Source organism: Pezoporus flaviventris, unplaced genomic scaffold (assembly GCF_033815535.1).
Source record: "Pezoporus flaviventris isolate CSIRO_AGI_PZ_B2104156 unplaced genomic scaffold, CSIRO_AGI_Pfla_v1 ptg000078l, whole genome shotgun sequence".
NCBI classification, from domain to species: Eukaryota; Metazoa; Chordata; class Aves; order Psittaciformes; family Psittacidae; genus Pezoporus; species Pezoporus flaviventris.
In genome coordinates this window covers 3,442,651-3,456,145 of record NW_026892626.1, presented here as the reverse complement: position 1 = coordinate 3,456,145, position 13,495 = coordinate 3,442,651, and the positions used below count along the sequence as shown (strand labels likewise).

General features: G+C 36.8%; 1 protein-coding gene across 7 annotated transcripts in view; it reads right to left on the bottom strand.

Moving 5' to 3' along the window:
• Positions 1 to 13,495, bottom strand: part of MRTFB (myocardin related transcription factor B) — an 80,155-nt gene continuing 66,660 nt past the window's right edge. For 6 of the 7 annotated variants that reach the window (XM_061473225.1, XM_061473227.1, XM_061473224.1 and 3 more), the window contains 5 exons: positions 12,491 to 12,646; positions 9,487 to 9,645; positions 9,070 to 9,207; positions 7,427 to 7,487; positions 1 to 5,443 (listed from right to left, as the gene is read on the bottom strand). In XM_061473225.1, coding sequence (XP_061329209.1) covers positions 4,905 to 5,443; positions 7,427 to 7,487; positions 9,070 to 9,207; positions 9,487 to 9,645; positions 12,491 to 12,646 — 1,053 coding nt within the window. In that variant the 3' untranslated portion in view covers positions 1 to 4,904. The remainder of the gene's footprint in view (positions 5,444 to 7,426; positions 7,488 to 9,069; positions 9,208 to 9,486; positions 9,646 to 12,490; positions 12,647 to 13,495) is intronic. The other variant, XM_061473230.1, reaches the window with a different exon arrangement.

The following is a 13,495-nucleotide window of genomic DNA, read 5'->3' as shown; positions in this document are numbered from 1 at the left end:
CACAGTTTTCCTTTTTTATTTGAGACACTTAGCAAAAATGCTGAAATATCAAACATTTCCTCGGTAGCTACAATATTGCCACTATGTACAAAATATTTGATAAATGTAGTACACATATAAAAATACAGTATGCATTACATATATACAGTACAATGTGCAAAACATATGGCATTCAAACATATGGAATTGATTTTAGGGGTGCAAACAGCAAATACAAAGGCATCATGGTTTCTTATAGAAAGGCAATACATAAACTGACGCCCTGATTGCCATAATTTGCATTTAGTAAAGTAGTGCTTAAATGAAGAGGGCCCTAGAGACAGGTGTCTATCTTCTTCTTTCCACAAAATGAGATGCTAAGACATAATTATGACTATGAAAATAAGAAGAGAAACACCTACTAGGGTTAGCATTATTTCTACTGCAAGCAGTACTGTGAAGAAAAATCCTATCTGGAAAAAAGCCTGTGCTAGTACTTACTACAAATTTCTCAAACAACAAAAACAAATCTGTACTGTTAAACATCAAAACCAGCTTTCAAAATATCTACATCCTTAATTTTAAAAAAAGTATGGATAATACTTCTGGGGACTTAATTTCCTATGCTTCAAAATACAAAGTGCCTCCTTTGGCAATATAAATGGCAATACTTTGGTTCCTATTTAAATTTTTATATTATAATAATTTATTTTAGGCTGTCTTTTGAATATCTGAGCTGTATTTTTTATAAAAATAGTGTTATTATATAGTTATTAACCATTCCCTGCTTTTTATTGAGATTTTTCTCTCATAGCTAGAATGGCTTTTTGGCTAGATTTCTAAAAATATGCACTTTTAACTTAAAAAGTCTTTAGTCAGTATGGACACTACAGAATGATGTATGTGTCTCTTTTTTGCACTTTTTATTTATTCCTAGCAAATTGGTATAAAAGGAATATTTGAGATTACTTCAGATTTTATGTATGCTCTTTATTGGCTATGTGTATACTATATGCAACTCCATTCCACATTATCTCGTGTTAAAAGCCATCTGTAGTATGGTCTATAAGTCATCAAAAGGTGACTTAATAGACCACAATATAAAGTTTCCACAGATCATTAACTAGAGATAAATGAAAGAATTTTTTTCCAGTTTTAATAGGATTTGCTTTAAGTTTATAATACACTGAAGATGTCATCCAAATAACAATAGTTTACATCGGTGAGCTGTACTGAGTTTGATTCAATAATGCCCTTCCAGTTACATGTATTCTGTGATTGCATTTTCTCTGTCTTGAAACAGTTCAGCAGCTTGTGCCTGGTTTCCAACTACAGTGCCTGTGCTTTTCAGGCATCTGAATGTTTGAGATACATAACATTGCAATACATTTCAATTTTAACATTGAAACTTCCATCTTGATCACTTGCTTCCTTGAACATAACTCCTGGTGGTGAATTTAGAAGTACCTTGGAAAGAAATTTCAGTATTAAGTAGTGATTATTTCTAAAAGCTGTGGCAAGCTGTTGCCTCAACTTTTTAAAGGTCTGATTCTGCAAGCCCACATTGCTGGATTAGACTCTAAATTTCTGTAGTGAACAACTGCCATAAATACATTTTATTCTCAGAGAGAACTGCTATATTTATGACACCAAGATTTCTGAAATATTTGTAATGTTAAAAAAAAAATTGCCTGTAAACTTACTTGCCTTAACTAATGCTGAATGGCACAAAAAGTGCATAACCAATACCATTTCTGTATTAAATGCAGGATGTCACTCTTGACTTGCCAAACATGTCTGAGCTCTCTCAGTGTCTAGAAGTGTAAACGCCAACTTTTGATTTTCACACTGATAAAATGGCATTCCTAATTACTTTGAAGGATCTACTAACAACAACATTTGATGGGATATGTTCCATCAGTATACTGCAGCCATTACATGGCAAATTTAGTGCCAGTGCATTCCTTTTGCAACTGTTCTCTTAATGAGAAGTATTTAGTTCTGCACAGTCGAACTGCACGGTCATGATTAAATTTCTAAAGATGTATTGTACTTGTGTGACAAAAATTGTCATGTAAAGCATGCACACACAGAAGTCTTAAGCAAACCTATTTCTGCCATAACAGGCATTATAACTATGGCAAATACACATTTCAGAACAAAGTCTAAAGCAAACCATTATATATAAGGTTTAATACACAAGTCTGAAATGTACAAAAAAATAATCACACATTCCCTACACTAGAGTATTTGTACTTCAGAAACAAAAATGATCCCTTAATTTTTTAATTTTTTTTTTTTTTCAAATAGACTCAGAGTAGAAAGCTATGATGTACTGATAACAACACATCTTACCTGCTTGGGTTTATTTCTGCACACAGATTCCTATGGATTAGTTAACATTCTACACTGTCAATAAGGATAGTTTTGTAGCAAGATGACTTTGCCAGTTTTAAGCTCTATTTACATGCACATCAAAATGACAGTACAGTTGCTCTAGGTTTATCTGTCCTCTAAAAATTAATTTACTTGCTTCTTAATCAGAAGGCAGGGTCAAAAAGGGCTAACTCTAACCACATGTACGTGGTATGATATCTGGTGTATTACACACAATAAATTGACAGTACTGCAGAACACTAAATTTCATTCAAAGTTGTCCGATCAGACCAAGAGTCCTTAATTGCTATTCTCTTAACAGTTGAGGGCACTTAGTATCTCAGAGTATTAGCTCCAAAGATCATATGATGAAAAGGAATGCAAAAAGTTGAATGTGTTTGTTCAGCGTTACTGGAGAGTCCTATACTATGAAATTTTAAGGCAGACAGTCCATGTGTAGTAATGTACTCAAGTATTGTAGGCACAGCAAGAAGCACTAAGGAAGGATGTCTTTCAGCTTCATCTTTTGTTGTGAAAATCTCCACAGATTGTTTTTCTTTACTTAGTTTTAGATTAAAGTAAATCCTGGCCTGTAAAACTACTGAAGATACATAATGATTTAAAGTGCTGGTAGCTGGATATGACGCAAACATATGATGCCAGTTTAAACCCTAAGCCACTGATATAATCCACTATTTTATCTGAAGCCAATGGAATTGTGTAATATTAGTAAACCAGGCTGCATTGTGCATCTGGAGACATAAATTTGCAGTTAATTCCACAACACTTTCTGACAACAGTATTTTGTTTCATGTTACCATGACACTGTAGTGATTTTCATAAAATGTGACAGAGGTCGCTAAATAGTTAACAGCTACTTTCTGTTTTCATTATTTCTTTCATACTCTGACACATATCATTACTCTAAGAAGTAAACAAAAGCTTCAGGGCTTTTTTCCATTACTTTCTACAAAATTTAAGTTTTGAAAGATAGTGGTGAGGAAGGAATTCTGCAATGAGCTCAGTTTTCAGACTAGAAAATACGAGCCCATTTCCACTGTTCAGGAAATAGGGGAATTTATCTTAATTTAGGAAATCCCTAGTAGGAAATAATTCCGATTTTATATCTGATTATCAGCCTACATCATCTATGGCAACATTTAACAGCTATCACCTGAGAGACAAGCATAAAATGTCAGAGTATTTTACTTCTGTTTGCATTTTGTGTCGGTTTTTTTTTCTTCCACCTGCATGCATAATAGACTGAAAAAAATTACTAAGGGCTTAAAAAATAGTATTTCCATGTGCTGTGCTTTGAGGTAAGAGCTTAATTTTTGCAATTATCTATTTCAGGCATGAAATATGTCTTACCATGAAACAGTACATCCTGATACTGCTATTTAGGATTCTCACTGAGCAGCTTCTCTGTTTAGCTTCCCTGATGTTATGTAGTGGTAGACAAAGCTGTTCAACAGATAAAGTATTCAATAAGAAATGATGGCTGTCCTGTCAGTACTGTCCCTACAACTCGGTCTGATCCTGCAAACATCTTTTATTGAGGGCACTGGGATAGATGCTTGCAGGATCATAATGCACAACAGCATGAGTTGAACTTTTCTACTTCCTCAAACTGTTCTAATATGCTGAGATACTGGATTCAACGATCTAACAAATATCCTCAAGCACACAGTAAATTAGGATATTTATTACTTCCATTACAGTAATCTCTTGTTTGAAGACCACTGTTCCCCTCTGTTTGCAAAAATAAACTATACAAAGTTAAAAGAGTATACAAATAACTGTCTGATATACAGATTAAAATCTAGTTATTAAATCCAGAGCATCGCTATAGAAAATTCAGTGTTCTCAATATTACCTGGCGTAGCTACAGTGGATTTCTTGCAGTTACACTTAATATCCCTTTGAATGTGGTTAAATTCTTCCCTCATGATTAAAGTATAGGGGAAGAGTTTAAAAAAACCACAAAACCAAAATACAAAAACAACTGAACAAATTAAGAGACTAGATATATGAAATTTCACTGAACCAGCCAGTGCTTCTACTTGCCTTTGCCCTCGCAATTCATTTTGAACCTGGCTCAGGCTATCCACAGGAACAATGAAGTGCAGCGATACCTCCCCCTCCCCCAAACATTTGCTCACTGTGTTAATACAGTCGGTTGAAATCTGACTTTTTCTTCTCTAAGTTTAGCCACGTTGTGTTTCTCATTTAAGCATTATAAAGTCAAAGACATAACTTCTTTCTTAAATATTTGTGATGTATTTTACCTTGGGGTACTTTTAATCAGTAAGTATAATCATCCTTTCTTGAATTATGAAATACAGCTTTCAGAGGGCCCTGATCTGCATTACTGCTAGGAGCATAAAGTAATTCACTGTTGTAAACTTGAAAATCAGTATGGAATTAGCTTCAAGCATTTGTTCTTCCAAATATTACTGTCTTAATTTATCTTAACTGCAATCAGAATAATATAATAATGGACCTCTGCTGTAAAGAGACTCACAGGTTGTGTTCTCGTTGGCTACAGCTTAATCCCAGTGCAACTGTAGATCTTGCGGATCTAGAAAGTCAGTGGAAAACACGCTGGGGGCAGTAGAACTGAGAGGAGTGAGTCCCGATGAGGAGCTGGGCATCGTGATGTCTAGCCATTCCATATTGTCCAAATTTGCATCAGGAAGGTCAAGAGACAGGCAGGAATTATTACTGGTAAACTGGGGGTCGGATGTTTCCATGGGTGAATGAGAGTGATCTAAAATGCTGGAGTGATTAAGTAGATCATTCTGGAGGTCTTCAATCAAAGAAAATGACTCTCTGTCCTCATTACTGCTTGTCAGTTGAGGAATTTCATTACCTGATGGTAAAGTTCCATCCAAGAGGGCTTCAAGTTGGTTTTCCAAACTTATAGACAAGCTGGTGGTTGGTTCTAATGACACAGGAGGAGGGGCCATTTGTATTTGTGGTGGTGGGCGGGATATCACTGTGTTCACTGGCATTGTAGTGATGTTGGCTGTTACTGGTCTCATTTTAGAAATGGGAGATGGTTCCTCCTTTATTGGAAGGGTAATCTCTGTAATAAAACCAAAACCAAAACCACTCCACTACTGAATACAGAAAAGATAATGACATATCCTTAGGCTTACAACATCCACCCCTTTTTTTGCACACTTTGAGATGCTCCCACAGTGAACTCAACGGAGTAGGAGCAATTTTGCTGTTCTGATATATTAACGCTACATACATAAGATTATGTCAGGTACTCTGTGAACAACAAAGTATTTTAAAACAAGTTCCAGAGTTCTGCTCTCAGTAATATTTCAGCCAATCAGAATATTTATACTGATGAAAAAAGGAACAATTTTCTAGATGTTAACTTTACCTCATTAATGTTTATAGTTCTGACTAACCAGAATAATTATGGAACCAACACATTTTCAATTTCCAGTTCCATCCCTGTTTAGTACTATGTCCACCTTGATGATAAGAGTCACAGAGATCAATCTAGGATCTAAAACTACTCTTTCTGTCAAGAAGTTCCATATAAGATAGTGATATTAACAATAAAAGGAAAAAAAGTATAAGTTCCAATTAATTCTTATACATTAATGTAATCCAAAAGTAGGATTAGACAGAACAGAACATGGAAATAAATCCTCTAACACAGTTGATGTTTCTGCCAGCAAATGTACACCTGACAATGTATTTTGCACCACTTTTCAAGCAAATCACACATCCTTAAAACCTGTAAGAGCATCTGTTAAAAGGATTACTTAGTAAAAAAGCAAAGCATTACTAAATGGACCCTCTCACACTCTTGAGGTGCCTTAATAAACTAAGTATTTTTCTTTGTAGAGCTCACTTATGTAAGTACAAGAGGCCTGAATACTTTACTTTGGTTTTCATTAAGATGATCAGGAAATAGCTGCCTTTTTATTGCAACTTCACAAACCTTCAAATAGTTTTAGTAACGTAACACTTGAAGATCTAAGTATCACAGTATCACAGTATGCTAGAGATGGGAAGGGACCTCGAAAGATCATCTAGTCCAATCCCCCTGCCGGAGCAGGAACACCTAGATAATGTTACACAGGAATGTTTCCTACATCCTCTGTTCCAGTTCAAACTACCCATGCAATATTTCAATAAAAGCACTGACAGCATTCTTCCATTTAGCTTGAGTTGTTCACTGCACAGGTCACTTATCTCAGTCTGTCACTGTCTACTCCATTTTCTTCAGCTGACTTTGCAATTTGCTTTGGAAAAGAGAAAATACTGCAATGTTTAGAATATGGCTAAAATCTTCTAATAGCCCACAATCAGTCACTTCTGTCCTGGCATTCATGGCTGTCAAGATCCTTATATGACAGTATTACAAAACATTAAGTTAATTGAATTGCTCAGCACCAGAACATTTCCCAGTATTGGAATGGCTTCTTGGTCTCCAAAGCCTAATTATGCCTGAAAGCCGCCTCCTACTGCAAAGCTACCTTTGTATGTTACTCCGGTTATTTTGTCTGCTTTCTGATAGCTTCCTTATGTTAACTGACAAAAAGTTTTTATTCATCAATGCCTTGATGTAGTTCATACATACTCTTTCTGGTCATGTGTCTTTGATGTTTAAGAGCTGATAATACGTGGTTATATTTAATGAAATTTTGGTATCAATATTGCTTTAACTCTTACTCTATTTTTTGTGTAATTTCAATATATGTTATATGGACTTGCTCAACTTTTTCAATTTTGATAAAATACATCTGTGGTAACCTAAGGCATTCTTTTCATCGTTTGAATGCTGTGGATTATTACAGAGGTCTGCCTGAGCTAACTTAAAAGCAGAGAAGTTCCACAGCAGTTTGACTGCATGTGTTTTGGTAAATGTTGCCTTTAATAGATAATTAATGCAAACTTTCAGAAATACAAGTTTCATCCAGTTTGTAGAGCTTCTGTCTCCTCTCCCTGGGAGAATTCTATCCTTTCATTCATTTCAGTATAGTACTGAATTTTTATTCTCAGGTTTTTAATCTCTGTATCAGACAGACGTCACTTAGCTTACCTCCGCTCTTGATGAGAATATCAAAAAGATCATCCATCTGCTGACTGTGCGCACTGGAAATCTGTAATGCATGAGAAAAGAGTTATTCTTTTTCTTGTAGTGTTTATGCCTAAGGTGACTGAGCTTAACACTTTTCAATGGTACATTAAGTACTAACCTATGATCAAGACTAAAATTATTCATATGAAACTGTCAATCTAGAAAACAGAGAAATAGTTTGGAGAGACACTTGTGAATCCCTGTGGTCATTTTCAATACAACAGAATAGGGAAAAAAATCTGTAAAGCAAGACAGATTTCACGAAGGCAACCCAGAAGAGAGGTGCTGAAAACTAGGAACAAGGACAATTACTAACCCTGTCTTGTACCAGGGTAAGTATCTGCAATAACTGCCGTGCTCTGGGGGGTGCAACCTGAAATGTTTTCTCTCAGAGACAGCCTGTGAATAGCCATCATGCAAGATGCATTTTGTTAGGTACGGTTTTGTTGGTTGTTGCCTTGTTTGTGTTTGGTATTGTAGGTTTGGGGTATTTTTTTCTATCTTTTTGCCAATCTGTAGATTCATGTTCTTTTCTTTTTTAAAGGGGAGGGGAAGCTTTCATCAACTGTTTATCTGTTTGTTTTAAACAGCCATCTCCTGAATATCTGAACCTTAAGCAAAAGTTTAAAAAAATCCCCACAAAACCATTCTTTCAAAAACTGTCCAGGAAAAATGGAGACTTTCATGATGGTCTCAAAAACTAAAACAGTGTTTTAAAACACTGTTTTTTTCTGGAGATGGGAAGTAATTTGTTATACTCTGGTGTAACTCTATTATAACCTTTGTCTGGTATAACTGTTATAACCTCGTGTAACTCTGATTATACTGTGGAGATGTGAAATAATTTGTCATCCCAAGATCTAGCTCCTGAAGAGAGGCCAGTGGGGAGGCTAACTGGCAGTCGGTCATGTAAGACCTGTGTGCGTTCACTGTGAGGATGCCTCACACATGCCAAGAACATATGGAATAGCATTAGAAACTCATGCTTCTGTCTGAGTGTCTGTCACCATGAAACCAGCAACCAATAATAAGTCACTTCAATACCTTATCTTTTGGAATAGTTCAGAAACACATGAGGTTAGGGATGCTCATTAGTTTTGTTTGCAACTTTCCTCCAACATGAAAGGGTATCGTGGTAAACTGACAAAGCAATCTGTAGAATTATTCATCAAGATCACTAAATATAGATTCTTTTCAGGCAAGCACCTGGGCTCATGTATATAACGTCTGCCTAAATGTGTATAAACACAAACACATTCTCGTCAAGTTTACTTGAATTTACTTTCTCTCTTTTAAGCCTGAAGTTTGGGTATCATACATCCTTGAAACAAGTTGGGTGAAGGTTAGCTATTAAGTAGCAATAGCAGCATTATCCCATTACATGTATTGCCAACTGAATACTGTAAGAGTTACTTACATCTGTCTATTCCTTTAATAAAAAAGAATCATGAAACAGGAGCCCTGTAGTTAAATGCAGTTATGAAAACAGTAACAGGGTATGTTAGACAATCTTGACACCAAACAAGTACTAAAATAAGCAATGGCTGTGATAAATCTAAAGAAAAAAATATGTTTTTAATAGACTAAAAGGAGAAAATAACTACCTCACGGTGCGATGTCTGAATATTGCGGGTCTGTTTTATGGCCTCTTCATACCGAGGAGGATCTTTTGTCTTGGATACTGTGTTGTTGAAGAGGGTTTGTTGAACAATATAAGGCTGGGCTTGAGATGGAGAACCAGGCTGCATGAAATAACAAAACAGTGACTAAACAATAGGCTTTAGTGAATTCAAGCTGACCAAGTTCTACACTGATTGTATTGTCATACTGATCCACATACTAACAAATATCAATAATATAGGTAATCTGAGGGATAAAATAGTAATTTCTTCACACGTACATACACATATACATTATTAAAATCTACACAACTTTCTTCCTCTTTGAGTGAGCTGCGCTATGTACTTTAAGAACAATAATATAAACCTGAACTTTATGGAACATAGTGGGGCTAACCTTACCTTATTAGGAGTTGCAGGTCCATTCTGCACAGAGGGGACCTGGTTACCACCAGTGTGAATGTTAGAGTTTGATGTCTCGTTAATAAAAGATTGTGAAGGTGTTGTAACTGGTGCAGTCTGATAGGAAAATACTGTATTTGATGTGGTGGGTGGAAAAACCTGTAAAGGATTAATACATCAGTCTTAGGTTGTGTTGGGTTTTTTAATTAATAACATTGGGTAAAAGACATTAATAAATTTTAAGACCTGCTTGTTTAAATTCCCTATTAAGGGAATGTTACCTGTACTGATTTTTATCTCTGGTGGAATAATTTGTAAATCTAGAACAATTACTGTTTGAAAGAAACTTTGTGCTGTGATGTGGTTTCATTCATCACTGATAACTAAAAATATTTCCCTGCAATTTTTCAGGAAGCATGAGGAAAGTGCACTAATACAATTTTTCCCAAGTACATTCAGCAGAGTATGGAACAGTTTATTACAGGCTACATGATTTCCCCACCTAGTGGACAGTCAAGAAAACTAATTTATTTCTGACCTGATAAAAAAACTATAGTCCATATATCCACACCTGTCCTTGCTTTAAGATAGAATGGTTTGGTTTGTGCCATATAATTCTAATTTATTTTATCTAAAAATATCTATGAGTAGTGAGGGAGAGGCAAAAGGTATAAGTGATGAACTTGGGTATCAACTATAAATTTGGTTACTGGTATATAAACTTTTTATTTCTTCGACTGATAGTCCATACAGTCACTGTAAATGATTTCCAGCAGTATCCTGCTTCTTGTATTTTTAAGTTAAAGGGAGAGAAAGAGGGGCTATGAATATATGAGTGTGCAAGACTGTATCACTCCCAGATACCTTTATGACAAAGGTGACAAATCTTAGATCAGGGATGGAGATTAAGCTATGATAAGCTTAATTAAGTCTGCTGTGAAAAGGTTTGATCCAGTTTTTTGTTAGCTCCCTTGATCATCTTTTCTGTGTGAAAACTTGTACTTTCCAGCTGTCTGGCACTGGGGGGAATGGCTGAGGAGATGTTTTTCAGTTCATTCAGTAATGAGACAAGGGCCATGTGGTAGCTACGATGTGAAGAGACATCTCAAGTGTGCAGGAGAAAAGAAATGGAATAATCAGATGGTTTACATAAAAATCTAAGCTACCTGAGAAAGTTTAGACAGATTCAAGGGAAACTGGTTCTGGGAAAAAACTGTTTATAGAGGTGATAACTATTAGGAAGACCAACTTCACTAAAAAAGGTTAAATTAGGAAGTAGCATTATTCACTCACAGTTCATGAGCTCAATCTGCCTGCTGAAATAGCCAACCCTCATGAAATGCAAACAGCAGAGAGGTAGAGCTAATGCTCAATGCATAAAGACTGTCCTGATGTGTTGTATCACATCAGTATCTTACACTGATGAAAAAAGCAGTGGAATTACGTTGCTGGTCTCCTGTGTAAGAGTTGGCAGTAGATGTGTGAGAGAACCAGCTAGGACTGGCAGGCGGCTCAGCTCCGGGACAGCTAGATGCAGAGGGAACTCTGCTGGAAACTGTGCTGTCTCCATGACAACTGTATGGGGGAAAGACCAGAGGCTTCAATCCTTGATTACCTCCTGCAATCATTTCAAGGAACTTGTAGTCGGCAGATGAAGCAAACTGCTAGTTTGGCACAAGTATACACCTTAGGATGACCGGAAAATTTCTATATGGGACTTGTCAAATTAAAGAGGTAAGATTAGCCAGCCCCTCACCAAATGCCAGGGAACCTGGATGAGATCTCTTTTTGGGTCAGTTTTGACTTCTGTAGGATAAGCTCAGTGTTGATGAAATGAAACAGACTGAACAAGCAGTCTGAAGAGTGGTAATGCACATTTAGCGTGCTCCCCTTTATTAGCCAGGCATGTAGAAAATGGCAGGGTGTAATTGTACATCTTTTGAGGTAACTTTTATCTGAACAAGAGCCTTAGCAGAAGCAGATTAGAGGACACTGCACAGGTAGAACATGGTTTTTATGATGCACTTTTGTAAACTGAAATATAAACTTTGAAGGCTTAGGTATTTTGTAACAGTTACAGGAAAATTACTGTAAAAATTAGCCTCTTCATCTTGAAATCTCAGTTGTTTCTGAATTACTCTTTCCTTGAGACAGGCTGAAAAACCTTGCCTAGTGATAGTACTAACTAAGTGATAGGAGCCCCAGAGTTGTTAGCACCACTAAGGAAGCAATAAAGGTATCCCTGAGTCTCTAATAATAGAGGTCAGCCTGAAAGAGGCTCAGAGGAAGAGAAACCCCTTTCTTTTGTGATGACTGGTGCTGTTGGATTGATCTGTGTTACCATATGAACATGACTAGACTGGCACTCTCGGGTGTGCATCCAGTGCTGATCTATGTCTGTTTTGGAATGGGATATTACAGAACTGACTGAGAAAGAGAAGGATCTCTCTGAATCACTGCCTGCATTTCTCAGGAAGAGAGGTATCATAGGTATGTTAGGGTTCTGACTCACTGGAATTGCATCCTCAGTATCTGAGTCCATAGCTTTCTTAGCAAGTAATGATGAAACCAACAAGGAAAGCAGGGAAACTAAAACGAACTCATTTAAAATAATAAATCACTGAAGACATAGGGAAAAGCTTTCTCTTAAGAACTGCCTACAGGAATCCTCCATTTTGAAGCAGCAGCAAATAAGAGAAACTGACTAAAATACCTGGTATACCACTTCTGCCAAGCATGTGGAAGAATGTAGTAAGAGTGGTGCCAGAAGACTACCAGTAAGAGAAAAAGTCCTTTAGCCTTCCTTATTTATTTTCAACTGAAAAACAAAGTAAGTCCTGCATGGACTAAAATGTTGGAAAGAGAAGTTGCAAGCCCATTGTATTACACAGAAAAACATGGTAGAGAGATATTAGGTGACCTGACCATTTACATATGATGCAGATGACACTGCCTAGAATTAGTTACACAACTATGTATCTTAACGCTTGTGCTATCCACAAACCTTTCTGATTTGTTGCGTATGACCAAGTGCGTGCTGCGTGATGGTGTTTTGTTTTGATTGTGGAGTATGCATCTGAGGTGCTGTCTGGACCACGCCAGAGGAAGAAACAGGAGCAGGTATTTGTGATGGGGTCTGTATTCCAGCTTGTGATTGAGCCTAAAGGATGAAGATAAAATATATGCATTATTCGTATCTCACAGTAAATTACATAATGTAAAAATCTATTGCATAGATTCTGCAGAATGGCAATAACGTGTATTCTGGGAAGGATGAGTGTGAACTGTGTATAGGAAACAAAATTTTTACTCTGCTACTGGTGAGTTCCCAAGTAAAAGGTTTTAGAACGTTTACAGAAGATAAAGACAAAGTGGAGAAGATTAAGTGAAGAGCAATGAAAATAGTATAAGAGACAGAGAGAGCATAACCAGCAAGAAAGGATTATAAGAACTATGTTTGAATAACTAGAAAGACAAAACTGATGATGCAAGAAAAAGGTTGTTTTTAAGATGATCATAGTTCAGCCTGGAGAACAGGCTGCATGGAAACCTCAGAGCAGCCTTCTAGTATCTGAAGGGAGCCTACATGGATGCTGGAGAGGGACTCTTCATCAGGCACTGTAGTGACAGGACAAAGGAGTGATGGGTTTAAAGTTAAACAGGGGAGATTTAGGTTAGACAGACAGAAGGAGCTCTTTCCTTCTTCTTTGTGAGGGTGGTGAGGCACTGGTACAGGTGCCCAGAGCAGCTGAGGCTGCCTCATCTTGGAAGTGTTCAAGGCCAGGCTGGACAGGTCTTGGAGCAACCTGGTGTAGCGTGTCCCTGCCCATGGCAGGGGGATGGAACTAGATGATCTTAAGGTCCTTAACCCAAACCATTCCATGATTCTATGATTCTATAGTCAAAGTAGTTTTTAATGGCCACTGAAAGGCAAGAAGCATGTCTAACCCCAGGAAAGAAAATTTTAGCTGGTAGTTAGGAAAACTTCAGCAATATCAGTGAAATGAAA